Raw genomic sequence first — 22,646 nt, forward strand, 5'->3', positions numbered from 1 at the left:
CCAGGCAAGGTCTTGAGTAAGACTCAAGGACCGGCTACGGCAGAAGAAAGAGAAAGGATGAGTAATATCCCCTATGCCTCGGCAGTAGGATCTATCATGTATGCCATGCTATGTACTAGACCGGATATAGCGCATGCTGTTAGTTTGACTAGCAGATATCAAAGTGATCCAGGAATGGAACACTGGACAGCGGTCAAGAATATCCTGAAGTACTTGAAAAGAACTAAGGATATGTTTCTTTGTTATGGAGGTGACCAAGAGCTCGTTGTAAGCGGTTACACCGATGCAAGTTGGAACACTGATCCTGATGACTCTAAGTCACAGTCTGGGTACGTGTTTATATTGAATGGTGCTGCAGTAAGCTGAGCGAGCTCGAAGCAGTGCACGGTGGCGAAGTCTTCAACAGAATCAGAGTACATAGCGGCTTCAGAGGCTTCATCAGAAGCGGTATGGATGAAGAGGTTCATTGTAGAGCTCAGTGTGGTTCCTAGTGCATTGGACCCATTAATCATTTACTGTGATAACATGGGTGCCATCGCCAATGCACAAGAATCAAGGTCACACAAGAGGCTGAAGCATATCAAGCTGCGTTACCACTCGATTCGCGAGTACATCGAAGATGGAGAAGTAAAGATTTGCAAAGTACACACTGATCTGAATGTAGCAGATCCGTTGACTAAAGCTCTCCCTAGGGCAAAGCATGACCAACACCAGAATGCCATGGGTGTTAGGTATATTACAATGTAATCTAGATTATTGACTCTAGTGCAAGTGGGAGACTGAAGGAGATATGCCCAAGAGGCAATAATTAAAGTGGTTATTATATATCTTTATGTTTATGATAAATGTTTATATACCATGCTATAATTGTATTAACCGAAACATTGATACATGTGTGATATGTAAACAACAAAGAGTCCCTAGTATGCCTCTTAACTAGCTTGTTGATTAATGGATGATTAGTTTCATAATCATGAACATTGGATGTTATTAATAACAAGGTTATATCATTGTATGAATGATGTAATGGACACACCCATTTAAGCGTAGCATAAGATCACGTCATTAAGTTATTTGCTATAAGCTTTCGATACATAGTTACCTAGTCCTTATGACCATGAGATCATGTAAATCACTTATACCGAAAAGGTACTTTGATTACACCAAACGCCACTGCGTAAATGGGTGGTTATAAAGGTGGGATTAAGTATCCGGAAAGTATGAGTTGAGGCATATGGATCAACAGTGGGATTTGTCCATCCCGATGACGGATAGATATACTCTGGGCCCTCTCGGTGGAATGTCGTCTAATGTCTTGCAAGCATATGAATAAGTTCATAAGAGACCACATACCACGGTACGAGTAAAGAGTACTTGTCAGGAGACGAGGTTGAACAAGGTATAGAGTGATACCGATGATCAAACCTCGGACAAGTAAAATATCGCGTGACAAAGGGAATTGGTATCGTATGTGAATGGTTCATTCGATCACTAAAGTCATCGTTGAATATGTGGGAGCCATTATGGATCTCCAGATCCCGCTATTGGTTATTGGTCGGAGTGAGTACTCAACTATGGGTACCAAACTAGAGATGGCTATGGTGCTTGGGGGCATCCATGCTACATGTACTTATATCACTGAAACTCTGACAATATCATATATGTGTTTTCTAAAACAAATTGTGTGCAGGCCTGCACCGATATGATCATGCCGATAAACGTGTCAAGCAAGAGCATGTTCCCGCCATCCGGCTTCAGTTACGAGGAGAGGTCCGAGGAATGTGTTGAGAGCTACGGAGTTGGGCCGAGGGATCACTGGATCACTACCGAGTATGGTGGCACGGTAAGTATTCTTTGGGATTTAGTATTATACTGATGATGAGATATGAACCGTCAGTACCAACAATTGTTGGGCTGCAGTCTGCAAGTGCTCACCTGGTACTGTGCTACTGTTGGCAGAAAATTTATCAAGTTCTCAAGAGGTTTGGGAGCAACATCATCTTCTCCAACGGGATGCGCGACCCGTGGAGTCGAGGCGGGTAAGATTAGAAGAATTACCATCTCAATTATTCATGTTGATGAAAGTAGTTTCATTCATTCAGATAAGACGTTAACTACAGTAAACATTTATAATCATTTCTTTCAAATTACTATCAGGTATTTGGCTACATACAAAATACAAAGATTTTCTTGTGATTTACAGGGTGATAAACAGAAAATTAAGATAACACATTAGTGCAGCTGCAAATTCAGTAGCTTCGGTCACCCAACATCAGAAATTATAAAACTTGAACAGTCACTTTTGAAACTGATGTGCGGGTGCAATGCTGGTCATGTTTTTATTTGCAGGGAATCTCAGGAATAGAGGCAGCAATGCAGCATTGCACTGACAACAAGTACATGAAAATGGTTCCATATGATATAACATAAACTTATTTCCATTCTAGAATATGGAAGTCTTATTACAACCGGGGCTCTGCATCGACGATGCGTATAGCCAATTATTCCACACGTCCTCTTCGACATCGGCAACATGAAGTTATTTTATGATCCTTCAAACACAAGGACTAATTTAAAACAAATCTGAAGTAAAGTAGAAGCCCACACCCTGCTTCTAACTACCTACTACAATTCGGCATTTTTTCGCACAACTCCGCAGATACAATGTGCAAGAATCATGGGCTGATGATCAGCATCTGGCCTGCACAAAATGCGGAGACATCTCTGGCGCAGGTGGGGCGAACAAAGGGACTAATATTCTTCACCAAACAGCATCTGGATTGAAATCCTGCAGCAAGAAAAGAAGTTCAGATTCAGATACACCTGACATGCTTAGCAAATTCATATGCAGAGCCTGAAAAGTAGGCAGAGTGAATGAGAAAGGTTGTTACCTGACTAGCCATGCTGGGAAAAATATCCTTCAGGAAGTTAGAAGTGTTGTAGGTTGGCTGATCATCAGAAGCTTGCTGCCCAGCTGGATCATCTTGCACAGGTAGAATGCCAGATGCACCCTCCCCTCCATTAAGCATCTGAGTCTGCAGCGTGACAGAGCTGCCCAGATGGCCAGGCAATGCAGAGCTGCTGCTTCTACCACCATTAACCATCTGAGCCGGCGGCGCAACAGAGCTGTCCAGATGGCCAGGCAATGCGGAGCTGCTGCTTCCACCACCATTAGCCATCTGAGCCGGCGGCGCGACAGGGTTGCCCGCCTGAAGGTTAGGCGATGGAGAGCTGGTGCTTCCCCCATTGACCATCATCTGATTCATCGGTGAGAAGTTGGCACTGGTCATCTCCATTGGGGCTGCGTTGCTTGCCATGTTGAATAATGGCGTCATCTGCTCACTGTAGACACCCACTGATGTGGTGTTGTTGATGTTGGTCCCTGCCATCTGATTCTGCTGCTCATTCTGAAACACGGCCATCTCGCTAGATGAGGGTGCAAAGATTGTCTGGTTGATCTGGGGGAGTATGACGTTCACCTGTGATGATGGGAGGAGAGGTGCTCCAACCATAGAACCAGCAAAACTTGATGGCACCACATTATTCTGCCATGGATTGCTACAGTTCCCAGCAAGGTACGAGAGCTGGGTGTTGCCATGCGTGCCCATCGCAGAAGGTCCCATGCCCATCGGACCGGAGAAATGGCTGATCTGTTCTCGAGGCTGCACCGGGAACTGGTTTGCAGATTCTAACTGCCCACCATTTGGCATTTCTGCTGCGACGGAGGAGGTGCCAGGATGGGAGGAAGGCACCACGCTTGTGTTCACCTCCATCAGTTTCTGACGCAGGACGCTCTGGTAGGATTTGCCAGAACGGAAATGGATACGAGGAAATGCATCCTGCATTGGCTGATCTGATGTGTTTGCAAATGGGCCGACAGGAGGACCCGAAGCGTGGCGGCTTCCTGTGTCAGGCATGAGGCCACCATTGTCGACTGTGCCCGTGGCCCAGTTCCTGGGCTGAATAGACAGACCGTAAGGTCCTAATATTGATGGAGGAGCTGCGTAGATATTGTGAGAACCACAGGGACAAAGGGCTGACGATGGCGGGACTCCCTGGTGACTCATGCCCATGTACGAGGCATTTCGCCTGCTTTCAGAAGAATCACCCATATGATTAGGCTTCATGGGGTCATCGGTGACCCTCTTCAGAAACAAGCGATATTTCTGAAATGAAAATATATGTGAAAGAACATATATGAGATTCATGCTCATGGGAAAGAAATGGAAGGCATGTGCGAAGCAGAAAGATATGATGGTGTTACATTGTTTCAAAAGCCCTACACAATGTTTCAGATATGTCTCACATTTTCACAAAGGAAGCATATTTTTCTTACACGCATCTAAAAGATGCATGAATGCATCACTAAAGATTGCACTAACAAGCGGTTTTTTTAGCCTATAAATAATATGAACAGAAGCATATCAGTGAAGCATAAGGATATACAGAAGTTAAACCTGCAAATGGCTTGCAACGTTCTCCCTACTAAGGTTATGGACATTCATCATTTGTAATATCGCCTTTGGAACCGCCCCTGCATTTAGGTAATCATAACATCTTGTTACTTAAAATAAATCCAAGAACCGTAAACAATTTTTTTGGGGGGAAATAAGCAATGAAAAAAATTGTGAGATCTTACTGTCGATGCCGAGTCGGTTGACAACTTCCAGGAACCTGTTGTGCAGCTCACCGGTCCATGACACCCTTGGTTTCTTCCAGGTGTTCCGCCTTCTTCCCCTATTGTCATCAGAGCCTTCTCCATCATTTCTCTTCTTCTTTGAGCACTTCTTACTCTTTGCGCCACCCTTGGCAATCACTGGTCGTGCCACCCTCTGATCAGCATCATCACTGTCACTGCTGTTGTGGATCACAGCGACGTGGTTTTTCCTTACAACATGCTGCCATATGTTTCTGGTCTCCTTTATGTCCGCGGGTTTCACAATATAGTCACAGGCCCCATGTCGTATCCCCCTGTACATGGTTGCCTTTTCTCCATTTACAGATAGCACTGCGTGACATATGGCCCGAAACTTAGCTTTGGACTTTGGAAATTTTAAAACTATAAAACTTGAAATTAAATTATCGTAATGGTTCCAGATCAGATATTTGAGTTTAATATTTGTAATGACCACGGAATTGGAGAAGCAAATATGTTACACATGATGGGAAAAACTACATCACGACAACGGTCAGTTTGATGCATGCTTCAAAGAAAAATAAATGGGGTAAAGTTTACATACCCAACAGAAAGAATCAGAAATAAGGGGCAAAGAAGTAACCATAACACAATGCATATATAGAAACCATCACACCATGTTCATAACTTCTAATTATTGATGAACGATCAAATACTGGTATTGACCACCTTTTCCCTCCTAACCTATTAGGTAGTAGCTATCATCCCAAGCAATTTTCTTATTCATGTAAAGCGGTCATCTAAAATTTCAGGTTTTGTATGATTAACTGCATGGCATACAGTTTGATTATTAAAACTTAGACGAATAAATATGTGTTTTAGTTAAATTTTCTTTAAAATTGATGGAACTGCAAATTTATATGCCATATCCACATGGTAGATCCAGTCAATACATCTACATAAAAGTGGTACTCCTACTTTATATTCTATTCTCAGAGTAAATAGGTTTAAAGACCATCAACTGATGTCACGTGAGGTATAAAAACTGTCTCCTTTTTAAGCATGAATGTAAACTTAGTTGAAGCGGAGACTTTAACAATTAATTATTGGAAGACCCATCATTAGTAACTGATACCACATGTATCTATTTATTTCGATTTTTGTACGTATGATATAAAATTGCATAGTTCATGGATTAGGTATAAAATTAAGACAGGCAAATTATCTAGAATTACATATCTTGCACCACACGACCGCATGAACCGGTACCCCCTCCCCCACGTAACTCATGTGTCGCTTCACCTCCGCTCTACTGGCCGTCGGATCTGACTCGGTTAGATGGGACCAAATTGGTTTGGGCTAAAATTGGATTCTTTCCAAAAGACTGGGATCCTAATCTTGTTCGGGAGGGTCCTCATATCGGCCACCACCTCCCGTACTCCTAACACTAACCATTATCGCCAACTCCTCGCCTGTCGACTGTCGTGCCTTCTACCACCCCACCATCATGAACCACCACTATAGCCGGTCCCGCCACCATCTAACCCATGTGTCGATCGACCTCTGCTTGGTTCCCTGTTAGCCATCCAAACTACAAGACGAATGGCTAGATGGGACTGTATTGCTACATGTCGATAAAAATGATGCATTAGATGGGACCGCACTGCTCTGGGTCGATAAACACGATGCTTTCGTTTGATAATAAGTTAATAAAATGTTGCATATGTATCAATCGATCGATGCTTAGGTTGGGGTTATGTCCCCATTTCGGAAAAAAAAATCGTTTGATTTTCCCTACCAAAACTAGGGGGTGTGTTTGTGCAACAACACATATACACACGTGCTTCTACACCACTCAATGCATGTACTAGTACCATATATGGAAATATTGCCAACCCCATGCGGGCGAGGACTATAAACGTTCTTAATGACCGTGAGCTAGCAATGTCAACCGACATAAAAAGTAAAACACTCGCTGGCAAAGCTGGACAGTGCAAGAGAGAGATTAATTATACTGATGACTGGCAGATCCATCTCGAGGCCGATGAGCTCGAGGAGCTGGAAGCCGTCCATGTCCGGCATGTGCACGTCAGTGATCACCAGGTCGAAGTGATCCTCCCCTTTCTCCCTCAGCAGCTTCAGCGCCGTCCTCCCGTCCATCACCCCCGTTGCTGCATCAAACCCAAGGAAACAAGCATGGCAAGGATTACTCCTAGCTTCGACTGGTTCTAATGGGTTAGGGTAAAAGGAGAGGAGGAGGCAGATCGAGAGCGCTCACGCTTGTATTTGCACTGGCGCAGAGCAGCCTCCAGGACCCTGAGGCAGACGCGGTTGTCGTCGACGGCGAGCACGTGCAGCCCCTCCGGGAAGTTGTCCTCCTCCAGCGCTGCCGGTTCCTTTCCATGCCTTCGGTCACCGCTGGCCATGCCTTCCAGTCTAACAAACATAATATACAATGAAACAGCACCCATAATCAATCAAACACATAAAAGGAAACAACACCCAAGATCCCAGAGAAACCCCAAGAACACCACACAAATCGCCCCTAAAACCCCTACCTTTTCCAACCTTCCTCTGATGGCTGCCTCGTTGCAGGAAGAACAGTTTACTGGAGAGAAAGCAGAGAGCACGGTGGACTGCAGGACGTGCGGGGAGCGCAATTTATAGGGCCGGGGGCTCGGGAGGTCACGCTGGGACTGCGGTCCCCGAGAGGGAAGGCGCACGCTCGCGCGCCCCGTGCCGCCGCCAATCTTCTACTCCATAATTTCTACTTTGTAGCGTTACTATTCAATTTCTATCACCAGCGTCAACATCTGGTGTCCGTTTGCGTTAGGGGCACCGAAAACCTCGGGCACGGCTGCTGGTTTCTCGCATCAAACCAAAAATTGGGAGCGGCAGTGAGATCACCCGTTGCAACGGAGGGCTCCTGTATTTTTTTTTTTTTTTTTTTGAGGAAGAACGGAGGGCTCCTGTTCGTAGAGAGAGACGGTCAGACCTTCCTCCAATCTACCATCATCAATGCGGAGAATTAACACCCCTAAGTGGGCCTAATTAAATTACACCTACCTTTTTTGTTTTACGGTCTTTTGGTAAGGCTTGCCCCTTCGTTTTTTTAGCTAGTGTTTAGGAGGCATGAAATCTAGTGCTAAGAGCCTAAGACTTACGCCCCCTTTTTTTTTTGGTTGGCGCAAATAATTTCACCTCCAGTGAATTTTAGGCCATATTTGCTCCACCTGACCTCCACGTCATTGCGTAAGTGCTTCCCTGTAACAAACCATCTGTAGAAAATTGCCAAGTCAACAGTAAAAGTTCATAAGCTTACCAAACAAATGTTTTGTAGAAAATTTCTTCCCAAATAGAAGATAATGGACATGTTTCAAATCCATACCTTCAGGCCAAGCAAGATGCAACGAACAGTTGGAACCCATTATCTTTTAGTTCTGACTAATTGACTGCTGGCCGGGCAAATTGCCAAGACATAAGCTAAAATGAAGAGATATATTGTCTTAATTCCCAAGTTGGGTTTTCAGGTGAATCAGATAAATTGTATTGGTAAATGATCGATCCAATCTTCCTTAACTAAACGGTACGTGCCACGGCATACCCAGAGATATAAATGATTGCATGAAGTCAACGTAGCGCATGAAAAAGGAGAAACGACAAAAACTCCGTACGGAGCAAAACACCACTAGAAAATGCGATGTTGCTCCAGACGGCATATGCTCTCGGTTGGTGCCTTGTTTTCATTGGTTCAGAATATGGTGGGTCCATAGAATTCATATGACCTTCTAGTAAAACACTGCCAAATATTGAATATACGTTGTATGGCCAGCATCTCGGAGAGAGAGAGAGACATTGAGGTTGTTTTATACTTTCTCTCCCCATGTTTATCTTGCAGCGGTGACCCAACCTAGACCAAGCGGCAGCATGAACTGATGTGATGCATGGTGAGCATGATCCAAGGGACGGCGCAGACACCGGGAGCTGAGGCGACGGCGCGAGTGCGGAAGATGCGGAATGAGGTTGGCACCCGTGAGGAAGGTGGACGGGGTGCTGATGATGGTAGGACACAGATAGGTGGTCAGTGGGGGAGCACCTGGAGGAAGGGTACATAGCCCCACCGAGGATGACGATGCAAAGGAAAATGAGATCTCGGTGTTGCAGCTATTTATTCCCACCTATCTCTCTATTTTTTTCTACGGTCGTGTTCTGTGTAGGAGTAGCACATGTGCCTTGCAGCTGTTTGTGTTTATGCCTAAATGGAGAAGGGGAATTGGTCTACAAAAGAGAGTCATGACAATGTTGCCGATGGTGCTTATTTACATGTTTAGAATGCAATAATATTTTATCGACTATTTTGATGTTCATGTTTTACTTTGCTATTAGTTTGAACCATCTCAAGGAAGAGCTCAATGTCATATCTTCCCGGGAGCTCTTCCCGAAGGTCTGGAAGATACAGAAAAATGTGTTGAGCTGGATGCTACACATCTGATGGGTTATGTGTGTAAGCCAAGGTTCAAGCCCCGATGCAGAATTATGAAAGTGTTTTTTTACTTATGAAAGTAATATCGCAATATACATAAAGGTACCTTCCCAGCGCGCATTTTGCCTTCGTGGTACTGTATCATGAGCTGACCTTTCTTTTTGTTGCAATAGATGTACGGCATGCGTTTACAAGTCTAACTGATGTTGGCTGTGAGCATTAAAACGACATTTTGGTTTTTCCTGTTGATGTATGCATGTGGCTGGCTCAAGAATATCGAGGTAATTAATGGAGACTAACAGAAAATCTCTATGTTTTCTTTTCCAGTCAAAGATGAATCAATAACCAATGCGTTCACTTAAAAGATGCAAGGTATGGCATTTGGTATACAGGGCACTACTTCAGCAGGATGGCAAGATGTGCTCTGTATTCTTCATAGATCTGTTTGCAATATAACCACAGAACAATTTAGGCTACCATTTTAACCAAAACACTCTTTTCTAGCCGGCTTAGTGTTTTGCTTTCACCTCTATTTCACCAATGTTGACGACATTTCTTAGAACAAACAAAATACAAGCCAGCGGAAGCCTAGAGAGCACCATATTAGCATGAAGCTAAACAATATATGTAGATATTGCAACTTTCTTACGTATAAATGTACGACTAGGTTCAGCACTTTGTTCTCATCATGGAGTACACAGATTGTTGGATAATTCAATGGCTATAGCCTGTTGGCTAACATGCCATCATCTGACTTATATATATCTAATGTGAGACTTCCGAATCTGTGATATTTATCTTCTTCCAAGTCATTTGGTTGGCAACTGATCCAGTAATTTCAACCAGACATTGCAGGTGGTAAATTGGGGCGGGGGGGGGGGGGGGCAATGACTCCATGGGACATTTTCTTCAGTAGTTTTATGCAAGAGTAACAACATGGTTAGGTTGCACTGGGCCTATCGAGACAGTCTTATATTGGAGGTTCAAGAATAGTTTCTTGAAGTGAACTAACAGCAAAAAGGAGGGCCGACATATGAAATAAGTGGCCCAGTTTTGCATAGAATAGTGCAAGTTCATATTAATATTTAATACCAACACCATTCTCCACCCTGCATAAATTGTACTGAAGTATACTACCGTATTCAACTTAATTCAACCTTTGTAGTTTCCTTGCCACATTCAGGCATAGGTACATGTGTGTGTATTAGAAGTATCTGTGTCCGGTTGGGCTATAGTCAGTGTTTGTTTACTTCTATGTCAAAACTACAGACATATTTTGCTTCCGTCATTCAAGTACTAATGTCCTACATTTAATAGCAAGGAAAGCATAATATTCAACAAATATTTCAAACATTCAGAACAAACGCTCAGATTTGAATATTTAGTGCATTTTTAAACAATCATATAAAAAAGGCCACCACGGGCGCGGCTTCCCGCTACGCTGAAGCTTACTTAGTTTTCCCTCCAGTCCGTTTTAATTGACGCGAGCTAATTAGCTATTCAACAGGACACCTCCGCGAGCTAGCGTCGATTTAACAGGAACAAAGGGAGTACTTAATAAAAGGACATGCTTTCTGTAAGTTTGGTTTTTTTTTGAATTTTTTTCCAATTTTATCCTATTCACATGAACACAGAGAATAAAACTCAGTATATCAATAAAGCTGAAAATGACTGCACAACATCACGATTCTTCAGATCAAGAAAGGGAATTTAGAGCTAATTGATGCAATCAGCTGGCACATGTAAAGGAAGTTTTGTTTCTACTAGCTTAGGGGGAGAGGAACATACCAGTTGACAGCAGACTAGCTTCCGTGCGCTTGCTGCAGCTTAGCTTTTCTTTGTCCATGAGCTCACTGACAGAACCAGCGACGCCAAGTGCTGAATCCCAACCAGCACTGATGCCCCATCGTCATACATGCCAGCAAAACCGAGCTCCTCCCCTTCGACTTGCTCTTCCAGCCGCTCAGCACCTCTTCGTCCACGGACACGGACTCATTGAGACGATGACGCGGAGCGGGAAGAAGCATGGCTTATAAGGAAGGAAAATGAGAAAATTACTAGAGGACAACATTGTGAGGAACCAGACTGTAACAAGAAACAGGCATGTTTGCTTGTGGTGATGGCAAATTTTATATACAGGTTTCATATTTATCGTTCTTAATCAGGCCGGTCGGTACAAGCTAGGCTGGCTAGAAGTCAGACATCCAAAGGTGAAAGTTGCTACAATTTAATGGGCTAGAGTCACAAGTAACAAGAGCATACCTTCATCTTCAGAATCAAATTAAGCTCCCAATTACTAATACTTGTGGCTACTGTAGATGCTGAGGAGAATGCAGTTGGACCAATTCCTTCCTGGTACTCATCAACAGCCTGGGTAAAATTGTAGCAGATAGACACTCTTCATCAAACATCATGCTCATTACCACTGTCAACCAGCCCTTTTACCCCTCAATCCCACCTCCATCGCTCACCACATTCCGCCTCCACTAGGAACACCGAATGCCGCACGCCCTTGATGCTCAGTAGAACAGCTCAGGGTGCCGCACCATCAGCAGCCCGTTGGGCACCCCGAAGTCCCTTGGCGAAGTGCGTGAGGTGGTCCACCAGCGTCCGCTTCTCCACCGTCATCGCCAGCACCACCGCGCGCGCAGGCACGCTGCTCCGCCATCTCCGTGCTCACGTCTTCACCCAATGGATCGAACGGGGAGACCCCGGGCAGGCTGTGGAGCCGCAGGCCGGAGGTAGTCCCGATGTGCGCGGAGGAGGGAGGTGCGGGAACCTCCGGAGGCGGTCGATGAGGCGGTCGGTCTGGGCACCAGGCACCAGGGCGGAGCGGCAGAGGAAGCGTCGTGGGGGGTCGACCAGCTGGAGCGCGTGCCCGAATGCGAAGAGGTCCGGGTGGCGGCGAGGGTAGGCCCGAGGTCGTCTACCCTGCGCAGCGCAGGGCGGCGAGCGCGTGGGTGAGCCCGACAGAGAGTGGAGAGGGAGGGCGCGAGGGGGCTGGAGCCTGGAGCTGGTGGGAAGAGGCGGAAGATGGTCGGGTAGCGGAGCAAGAAGGGACCAGCGGGCGGCCGCGCCGGCGCGGGAGGCCGAGGAAACGGCGGCAGCGGCGGAGAACACAGGATGCTCAATCCCGACCGGCGGCAGCGCCCCATTGCTCACAAATCAGGGATTTTGCTCTTCACAACGAAGCTAGAGCAGAGCTTTGACCCTTCTTCTCTACGGTCTATGCACACACGACATTCCATGTTGCAATCAATAATTCATTTAATTATAGTTAGTTAATCTGTAAAGCATTGCGTCGTCAGGAATTGTATCTAGAAAGCCATAGTAAAGAAAAAAAAAATTATTTGCGAAACACAGTACAGATAAAAAAACTTTTTATTTTGCGAAACACATTATAGATGTAGACGCTCACGTATACGGTTCCACATCAGAGGTATATCAAAAGTAAAAAAAATGTCCCTGAGAATGTCTCCTCTCGCGATTTCTAGGCGATTCCGGTGCACGTCCGACCCGCGGCACCGTTCATGGCGCGATCACCTCGATTCCCATCCATGGCGGGCCAGGGCGGAGAGGGGGGGTTCCTCCACGCGTCGCGCGGGCATCTCCTTCCACCACTTGCCTCCGAAGCAGCTCCGAGTTCACTGCCTCGCTCTCACAGCCGATAGCTAGGTTCATCCCAAAATCCAGAGAAAATCGAAGGCTGACGCTGGCGATCTGTGCGGACGAAGAGGGAGAAGAGGTTGCTGAGAGGTCGCTGCAAGGGGAGCTTGGTGCCGGAGTTGGGACGGAAGATATGGGACCTCGCGAAGCCGCTGCATGTCCAGATACTAGATCGGAAATGGAGAGCTCGAGGCAAGCGCTTGGCAAGGCGTCCGAGGAAGGAGCATCTCAATCGGCTGGGCGCAGATGCTTCATCTTTTCCGTCGGCTCGTTTGGGCCAATCGACATTGATTCCGAGCTTGTCATCCTCGGAGCAGATGCAACGGTTGGGGAGCAAGGTGATGCCGGAGTTTCGTGCACCCGCGGTGGCGATAATGGCGCTGCAGGTGCCGATTCAGGGGGCGGAAGCCTGGTCCGAAGACTGCCAAGTTAAGAGATTTGATCATGCGAGATCTGGAGCTCCAGGACACGGCGCAGAGAGCTGCTGGAGCAAGGAGAAGCCGCCGAGGTAGAGAGGACTACCGACGAGGGCTCTGTCTCTCCGTTCTCGTAGGCAGTGTAGCGAGCAAATGTGGGGATGTCGCCGATGTGGAACAAGCTGCAAAAACCACCAGGATTCTTGGGCCGGGATTTGAGAGTAGCTTTGACTCTCCTGGCCCTCAATCACCATGCACTGCTGCTGGCGCTAACGATGGAAGAACTCGTGGTTTCAGAAACCTTGTAGGTGCTGCTCGCCAAGTTTTTGGCGGGAATGAAGTGGTCATGGGGTTGGTGATGCTGACTGGTGCCCATCCATGGCGCTGCGGGCCAGGTCAAGGGCTGTTGGGTGCCCTAGGCTGGTCGTGGGCATGGAGGAAAAGGAGGTGGAGCTCCTTTTTGGGCAGCTTTGGCATATTCCATAGCATCTCAACAAGCCAGCACCGAGGAGAGAGGAGGATATAAAATCCAAGCGAACTGCTAGGGTTCGAAGCTCTCCTCCTTCGCCATTGCCTCCTGATAGACCTGGGATATGTTACCTAGGAGTTGAAGTAGTCGAGGTAGTGGATCTGGAGCTTGAATAATGGCTGATCGTGGCCGTGGTAGTAGGAGAGGGAGAGGTACTAGAGAGGGAAGAAGGGATCATTGGAACAAATAACATCAAAATCAACAGTTCCAGCATAATCCCCAACAACAACAATAGTTCCAGGATTTCTAGCATAATCAGGGTGGTTTTCCTTTCCCTCCACAGCCTTATGGGTTTGTTCCTGGTGGGATGCCTCCTCCTTGGGCTTTCCAGGGTGCTTACCCCCCAATTCCCTCCTCACAATTTGGTTTTTAGTCAAACCAGTGGATTGCACCTCCTGCGGAAGATTTCAACCAGAACAACGAGAGTCAAGATGGTGATGGTGCTGGTAGAGAAAAAGGTGTGCAAAATAAGCATGTGCAGAAGAAGGGCACTGGGAATGGGGAGCCTGCTCAGGTAATCCCAAATCGTATGTCCTATGCAGGTACTATTTGCCTAGGATGTGGAGAGCCTGGTCACTTCAAACAATCATGTGACAAGAAGGCCTTCTTTTTCATTTGCAAAGCAACTAATCACCTTGTGGAGGAGTGTCATGTGATAAAGAGGCCGCCTCGGATTGCTAAGTACATAGGAAGTGTTGCCACTGGCTTGGGAATTTTTTTCATATTGAAATTCCTGATGTGGTGGCGAACCATGTAGCTACAACCAAAAACTATGGTCTAGTGTTGATTGAGGAAGGGAATATTACCAAATTAGAGCTGGCCAAGGAGTTTGCTGGAATCTATAGAATAAATTGGCCTTGGTAGATCAGGGAGCTCACTAAGTGGTCCTATCTGGTCAAATTCCCTCCACATGTGCCAGTTGATCAAGTGATTGGTTACCCTAGATTTGGTCTGATAAAACCTGGTGTGTGGGTCAAGGTAGACGCTTGGGATGATGATCCAGATCATGTGCAGTCATGAAAGAGACCTGGATGAAAGTGCATGATCTGCAGCCCACTTAGTGTGAATGGAATTCTATTGCTCAAGCAGTGTCTGTGTGTGGCATTCTCCAAGAGGTTGATTGGATGAGCATCTTTAAGGATTGTGTTGAAGTAGTCAGGGTGAGGATCACGTGCAAAGATCCCACTAGGATCCCTGCTGGTAGATGTTTCATTTCTAGGGGAATTTCATAATTTCCTATTTGAAGTGAAAGAGAGCCTGCTATGGGGTGGCTGAGGACCCTCATCCACCTCCTCCTCCTTCTGATGAAAATGGTGGTAGGGGCAATGAAGATCAGGTAAATGGGCGACAAGATGGGATGGAAACTGACAACAGTGCTCCAACTAGCAATGCTTCAGCTAGTTCTAATAGTGTGACTCCAAATGCCTCAAGCTTTGGTCATGTGGTTAGAAGAGTTGATGGTGGAGGCGATGATATGAAGGAATATGTAAGTGGCTCAGAAATATGATTTACTGCTAAAAAAAGGTGCAATTTTGATGCTGGGAGGTTTGTATGGAATAGTGACTCAAATGAGGTTGTTGAGTCAATTAGGGCGAGGAGGTGTAAAAGTTCCTTATGGAGGATCGGGACCATATGTCTTGCCAACAGAAAATTGCCCTGGAAGGTGAAAATATGGATAGTGAAGTGCAAGAAGTTTCTCTACCTGAAGTGCAAGAAGTTTATCTTCCTAAGGAGATTATGCCTAGCTTTGAGAAGATTGACATGGAGATAGAAGGGAAGACAGATGGGCAGGAAAGAACCAGGAAATGCAAGGTGTGGGGGCATGTACAAGCTACAATGCAGAGTTCTAGAGTGGATAGATCTATGAATATGATGGAGAAATCTTTGGAGTATAAGAGGAACAAACTAGATGAACCTAACAAGAAGATGAAAAGTATCATTCAATCTACTACTTTTCAGTCTATAGATGTTGATGTTCTAGAATCTATTTCTAGGAATGTTGGTATTGATATTTCTTCTTTTAGCTCTAGTTGTAAATTTTCTTAAAACATAACTAGCGTATGTGGAGTTGGGGGAAAATAGCACCTGATAGTATTAGTGTTGTTGATAATAGATGTGTTAATACTGTTAATGGTGTGTCTGTAGTTGAGGAGATTCCTAGGGAGAGCATGGCTCCTGAATCACATGTTAAAAGTGTGTTAGTGTAACATCCCAAATTTCAAATCAATGAAGAAGAAGAATTCCAAATACTCAAAATTTAGAACCAACAAAAACTTTGAATTGCATATAGTACCATGCATAGGATTTGTGCATTTTGTGTGAGATTGCCATGATGATTACTTGTGTGCTTATGTACTACAATCTAAAACCCTAAATTGATCATGAGAAGATCACAAATCAAATCAAAGAAAAAGAAAGGAAATAAAATGGAGAAATCCCAAAACCCTCACATATGGTTTATGCCATTTTTGCAAATCTTTAACCTAGACCAATTTGAATTGCACCATTAGTTGTATTATGTTACTAAACACTTATTAACACTTTTGGAATCAAAGAAACTCAAATCAAATCAAATTTGAAATCAATTTGTGCTCACATGCACTAATGGTCAAATCTGCCAATTTTAATCTGGTCACTACTTTGAGCCTCTGTTTTAGAGATTTTCAAACCAAACAATTCCAACTCTTTACACCTCATCCAAGTACACATCAAGGTGAACAACTTTGGTAAAGACCACCAGTACAAATTCATCCTAGATCAAAAGTTATGCTCAAGCAAAGTTGGGACTTTTTAACAGATTCTAGTTCTTACCCAATTTGAAATTTCTCTATTCTTTTTATTTTTAAATACCACCACCACCAATGTGTGTTGTGGATCATCTGAAGCAAGTCTAATCCATCCCTCTCACCATTTTCAAATTTACTTGCATAAGGCAAATTGGACAAAAACTTGGTGATCCAATTAAATTTCAAACCCAAAATCACTATTCTCAATAGTGTTGGCCAAACCCTACCCACCACTTGACCTCACCTTGTCCCCTGGTCCCCTCTAACCCTAACCCATGTATAGGAACCCTAAATGGAGGGCTAGACATGGACAAGCCATGGCCATGCCGGCCACCTCCCATGCACTCATGCTTCCTCTCTCTCTCTCACCATCCTAGCCCTAGCAACCTTGCCCTACTGCATCCCCTTGGTCCCCTAAGCATGCTCGTGTGCGCCATTGGCCGAACGGTGGACGCCACGCACCAGACACGCACGCGCCCACGACGCCCTGGCGCGACAGGAACGGCATGGCCGCGTCCACGCGTGTCTACCGGAGCGCGCACGGTGCACGCGTCGCCTCGCCACCTCGCGCCACCCTGGCCCCCTTCTCTCCACCTCGAGCATCCTCATGCCACCGCGAACGCGCCAGACATGCTCACGACGCCGACCGCGCCCGCCGCTGCCGGAGACGACGACCGCATCCCGCCCTGGACGTGCAGTACACCACCTGCCCCCCACCAGGTTAGGCACCGTCTGACCGCGCCGTCGCCGCCAAAAGAACCGCCTGGACACGCGGAACAGGACGCCGCCCTCACCTACCTTCCTAGGCCGCCGGAGAGCCCGCGCCATTGTCGACATGCCGCAGCACCCACGGCACCCTTCCTCGTCTATAAAAGGAGACCACCCCGCGTCAAATTCTTCACACCACCACACTCACCTCACCTCCCTCGACCTCCTCAGCCACTCTCCCATCGACATTAGCCACTGGAGCCGCCCAATTGCACCACCACTGCCGTGCTCCGCCGCAGAAGCTCGCCATTGATTTCGGCCACCGTTGGAGATGCCGCCGGTACCAGGAAGTTCGCCGTCGTCTACACCTTCCTCGAGCACTGTAATATCCCAAATTTTAAAACAAAGAGAAAATGAATTTCCCTTTTTCAAAAATGAGAACCAACAAAAACTTTTCTTACATAGAGTGCTATGCATAGTGCTCATACCTAATACTTGTGTTTTTCCATGATTGTTTGTTTATTACTTTGAACCTATTTCCAAAACCCTAAACCCTAACCTTCTCAAAAACAAAGTGGGTCAAATTTGAGAAACCAAAATAAAAGAAAAAGACATATGTAGGCATATAGCCCTAATAGGTAAATCTTGAACCCTACCTTTCTTATTTTGCTAAATGGTGGTGAACTATGGTAAACCTCACTAAACCCTAAACCTCCTCTCTCTTATCACCATCCTTTGAAAAACAAAATAAAAAGATTGGATCTTAAGAAAAAGGCCTTGGTGCCTATGACTATTTTTGGTAAAACCTTTACCTTTCCTTTGTCTACCTTGGTAGATGGTTTGGAAATACCTCAACCAACTTAATCTAGTGCTACCAACCAAATCCAAGTGAGAAACAAAAATGAATTAAAACATATGCATAGAGGCATATGTGGCACTTAGCCATAATACCAAATCTTGACCTAGGCACCCACATTGTCCCAAAATGGTTTGAACCCTTTACCCAACTCAATCTAACACTAAATAAACCTCACACATGCCTAAGTGAAGCAAAGAAAAAGAAAAGAATAAAAGTGAGAAAATCACAAAACCCTCACATATGGTTTATGCCATTTTTGCAAATCTTTACCCTAGACCATTTTGACCTTCACCATTAGTTGTATTATGTTATTAAACACTTTTACAACTTTTGGAATCAAAGAAACTCAAATCAAATCAAATTCAAATTCAATTGGTGATCCCATGAAATGATGGTTAAATCTTCCATTTATATTCTGGTCACTACTTTGAGCCCCTGGATTTCAAGATTTTCAAACCAAACTTTCCCAATTCTTTGCACCACATCCAAGTACACATCAAGGTGAACAACTTTTGTAAAGACCATCTTATCAAATTCTTCCTGGATCAAAACTATGCTCATGCAAAGTTGAGACTTTTTAACATTGTTAACAATCTCATATTTTGCAAATTTGCATTTCTTTGATTTTTTTTAAATTCCACCACCACTTGTATTTGTCTCTGGTCATTTGCAACTTATCCAAATGCACCATTTTCAAATTTTGGAACCCCAAGACCCAAACCAAATCTGGAAAAGTTTGCAAATTTCAAATAGGGATCAAATCAAAACACTATTTGGAATAGTGTTTTGGCCAACCCTAATGCACCACTTGCTCCTACCCTGTCCCCTGGCCCTCTCTCTCTCCCTTGCCAGCATTGCAACCCTAGGGAGCAAGCCCTAGCTTGCATGTGCATGGCCATGCCGGCCACCATGCATGAGCACATGCTCCCCTCCTCTCCTCACCTCTTCAGCCCTGTCCACCATGTACCTTGGCGCCACCTAGCTCTCCTACCCCAGCATACACCATCCCTGGTCGAGCAGGAGGCCGACCATCGCCGGACAACGCGCGCCCAGGGTGACCAGGCCATGCCGATGGCGTCGCCCATGGACACATACTGGCCACGCGCCGCTCCAGCGCTCTGCGCCTCCCCCAGACCCCACTCCTGCACGTTGAGCTTCGCCGCCGCAACGCCAACCCGCCAGACATGCGCCCGTGCTCTCGCAAGCGCCGTCGCCGTCGACCACCTCGCCGTCTTTCCCGCACCCGTGCTGCCAGGCATCGACGTCGCCCACGCTCCCCAGGCCGTCCCCCACCTCGCCAGCAGGCTCTGTAGCACCACCTTGCCGTCGCCTACCTAGAGCCAACCTCGCCTACCCCTATTGCTCGCCGGAAACGCCGCGACCTGGTCGGGTTCGCCGCAGACTTCCGGCCACCTCGAGCGCCTATAAAAGGAGAGCTCATCCTCCTCCTCTGAGCACGCCACTCGACTCCCCTCCCTCCTCTGAGCCTCTCGCACTCTCTCCATGCAACATTGCTCACCACCACCAGCCAATTGTGACATCGCCGCCCGTGAGCCGCCGCAGACCAAGCCGACGCTACCGTCCATCCCCGGAGCTCCCACGACCACCGTTGAGTTCGCCATCGTCGACAACGTCGCCCTGCATCAACGCCGCCGCTCGCCGGAGTCCCTGCTCGCCGTCGACCCCCTAGCCCCGCTGCGGCAGTAAGTCTCTCTCGTCGATGACGACGACGACCCAGCGTCATCGATCCTCCTCTTGATCCTACGGCTCCCATTGATGCGTACCGATTCGGGTTTAAAGACCCACTAACAGGTGGGGTCTACTGTCAGTTGGCCCGTGGCGCGTTGAAACGTTACTGGGCCAGCCCAGTTCGTCTCCCCTCATTTCGGCCCAAGTGCTTTCCCGCGCAAGCCCAAAGTTTGAATTCAAATTTTGGAAATTTAATTAATTCCTTGCAGATGCTTTTTCAAATTTAAATAGAATCAAATCTACCCAACCAAATTTGATGAATTTTATATTGTTGGAAAGCTTATGAAATGCTTGATCCAACCACACTAAATAATTGAAATTCTTTGTAGAATTAATGTGACAAAAATAACAAGTCAGAGACTTTTGCAACTTCAAACAATTATTAAAAATCAACCAAAAATGATATTAAGTTGATTTCAACTCTCATAGCTCACATTTCACTTACACTAATTGTTTCTGCAAAAATATGGTGTGGTCACTTTGAGTGATCATGGCCCAAATTAAATAAAGGACTATATGGCTAGTTTAGTTAAGTGATATTGTCCAAAACTATTATGTAAATCATATGAAGTGTTTTGCTTCATTTAAATCTTGTCCCAAGTAGATTCATATGAGGTTTGGACTCTAGTCTAAATACTCTCACATGAAATACTTGGTGATATTAAATCATAATTAGAATTGTTAAATTGTATGAGATATCCTACCTCATTTAAATCAATTTCCCAAATGATGAGGATGGATGGTTGACTTAGGTCAACATGACTTCATGCATGATTGTTTGAGGAAGTTAAATCTTAAGAAGATTCAGTGAGAGGAAATTATTTCCTCAAGAACCAAATGGAAACTATCATTTACATATGTAATGAGAGAAATTTATTTCTCTAACAGTAGGTAAGAAAACCCTAGAATTATTTTACGTAGCAATGTTAAGTGATGATGCTAGCCATTAAGGCTAATTAAGACTACTTAAGTATTGCTTGGTGATGGTATCCTCGTATTCGTGTATAGACGCTAGTATCGGAGACTATCAAGAGGTGGAGGTATTCTACCAAGAAGAGGAAGAGAACTTTGACCACCTCAACAACCAAGGAAAGCTAACATCAGTGCAAGTTCTATTGTTGCAAGCTAATATTCTTGCAAAGTGCAAAGCCCTTTGGGGCAAGGCACCATTAGTCTTACCTTTCTTACCACAATCCTATCCCAAGTTTCTACCGTATAAGTTTTTACTTGTTTTATTAAAGAGTTACTTTTATAGTTAACTTTGGTCTAAGTTAAGAAGGTTACTAGTGTAGCAAAGTTAGTCTCAAAGCTAGCCAAGCAAGATAGCACCCCTCATGATTAGTGCTAGTGCTAAATACTAAAACTTGACTACTCTAGATGGGAACATGTGACTTGAAATGAATTTGAAACCTTGGAATGATGAGTCATTTCCATTGAATGATTTTTGAAGGTGAATATGACTTGGAGAAGATGGTGATTTTTGATTAAAACTGATATGGGTTTGGATGTGATACCTTTCCAATTTTTGAGTATCCCCACAATACCTGATTATGGATAGGGCTTAACTGGAAGTTTATACATCTTAGTATGGGTTCCCTCTGAACACACATCATAGGGGTTATGCCGAGGCTGCCTCCGTTGTTGAGAAATGATGTGAATTGAGGGGAATTGTACGGCCAAGCCCTGTGCAGTTCCCAGGTTGACAGTGGGTCTTCACTGGGAGGCCAAGCTCATGGGGAGAGGTACCTATACTAGGGTATGTAAGTGAAAGGTTATGGTTGATGATCCGCGTACTGAGTTATGATGATTCGGGGTTATCCTTGATGGATGAAATCAAATGTTGTGGCACCAGTGTGCAACCTCTGCATAGTGTAAACCTATTCGAATAGCCGTGTCCACGGTTACGGACAGTTGGAAAGGCCATACAGTTTCCGGTGTCAGATCCTTGAAAATGTTGGTGAAGTGAATGGTGAATGGTGACTTGTTTTTGAATCACAACGGAGTTGTGGGAATGACACTAAGGTTCCCACTTGAGTTAGTTAGCACATGAAAAAGTCTTTTCTCAAATACTTGTGAACTAAAATTGGCTTTATGCAAATTAAACTAGAGCGTAGCACCCCCTTACTAGAATTGTTAGCACTTACACTAGTATTACTTTGCGAGTACTTTAAAGTACTCACGGCTGTGTCCCTGGCTATTCAAATGGCCAGAGTATGAAGATGAACAGAACTACCAAGGAGATGACCAGCAGGATGCCTACGACAACTAGGAGTCTTCCGACGTCAAGCGTTGGCCTGTGGACTAGAGAGTCCATTTCTATTTACGCTTCCACTATGAACTTGTGTTTGTTCGTTGATCAATAGATCAACTATTTGTGTAATATGGATCATGTGATTCAAGTTGTAAGACAATATGGTTTGTAATGAATGATGACTATGATGTTCGACTATTATGCCTCACAACAACAATATTCCTGGGATTGCGATGAATGACATAATAGGCATCTGGACTTGAAAATCCGGGTGTTGACAAGTTGGTATCAAAGCCATTGTTTGACCTTAGGAGACCCTAGTTAGAATGGACGTCTGCAAAACTTAGTTTCAAAACCAAAGAAGTGAATATTTGTGAAAAACTTATTCTCACTCTTATCCTTGAGATCTTTTTCAAAATGAGAATTTCATGCTCTACTTTTTCCTTGGAGAACTACATAAAACTTTACACACTTGACCACTTCTTTAACTTACTCATCCTAATTGCTCACAGATGGAGTACAAATGGGAGTTCTATCAGCTTGGTCACGGAGGAGACCTGATG

At 45.2% G+C, this 22,646-nt stretch overlaps 1 protein-coding gene across 8 annotated transcripts; it reads right to left on the reverse strand.

Moving 5' to 3' along the window:
- Nucleotides 1-2,401: 2,401 nt before the first annotated feature.
- On the reverse strand, nt 2,402-12,347 carry LOC127317352 (two-component response regulator ORR24). 8 transcript variants are annotated; one of them, XM_051347908.2, is made up of 10 exons: nt 11,591-12,346; nt 11,382-11,489; nt 10,908-11,148; nt 7,195-8,119; nt 6,915-7,072; nt 6,652-6,807; nt 4,640-5,008; nt 4,458-4,534; nt 2,892-4,166; nt 2,402-2,788 (listed from the first exon to the last, which is right to left on the reverse strand). In XM_051347908.2, exons 5-10 carry the CDS (start codon nt 7,060-7,062, stop codon nt 2,762-2,764), a joined length of 2,052 nt encoding a protein of 683 aa, XP_051203868.1. In that variant the 5' UTR covers nt 7,063-7,072; nt 7,195-8,119; nt 10,908-11,148; nt 11,382-11,489; nt 11,591-12,346; the 3' UTR covers nt 2,402-2,761. The 8 variants fall into 8 exon arrangements, with proteins under 8 accessions (XP_051203868.1, XP_051203872.1, XP_051203866.1 ...); XM_051347912.2 differs by having other exon boundaries at nt 10,908-11,054; nt 11,090-11,148; nt 11,382-12,346; XM_051347906.2 differs by having other exon boundaries at nt 7,195-7,914; nt 8,025-8,119; nt 11,382-12,346.
- Between the last annotated feature and the right edge of the window lie 10,299 nt (nt 12,348-22,646).

The sequence above is a fragment of the Lolium perenne genome, chromosome 7 (assembly GCF_019359855.2).
Source record: "Lolium perenne isolate Kyuss_39 chromosome 7, Kyuss_2.0, whole genome shotgun sequence".
Taxonomy (NCBI): Eukaryota; Viridiplantae; Streptophyta; class Magnoliopsida; order Poales; family Poaceae; genus Lolium; species Lolium perenne.

What these genes read in the sequence shown, in the direction of transcription:
- LOC127317352 (XM_051347904.1), bottom strand. Translation starts at nt 7,107, where the DNA reads ATGGGTGCTGTTTCATTGTATATTATGTTTGTTAGACTGGAAGGCATG. An exon ending in CAACCGACTCGGCATCGACA is followed by an intron (nt 4,535 to 4,639) that starts GTAAGATCTCAC and finishes ACCTAAATGCAG; the next exon opens with GGGCGGTTCCAAAGGCGATA. An exon ending in ACGTTGCAAGCCATTTGCAG is followed by an intron (nt 4,167 to 4,457) that starts GTTTAACTTCTG and finishes TTTTCATTTCAG; the next exon opens with AAATATCGCTTGTTTCTGAA.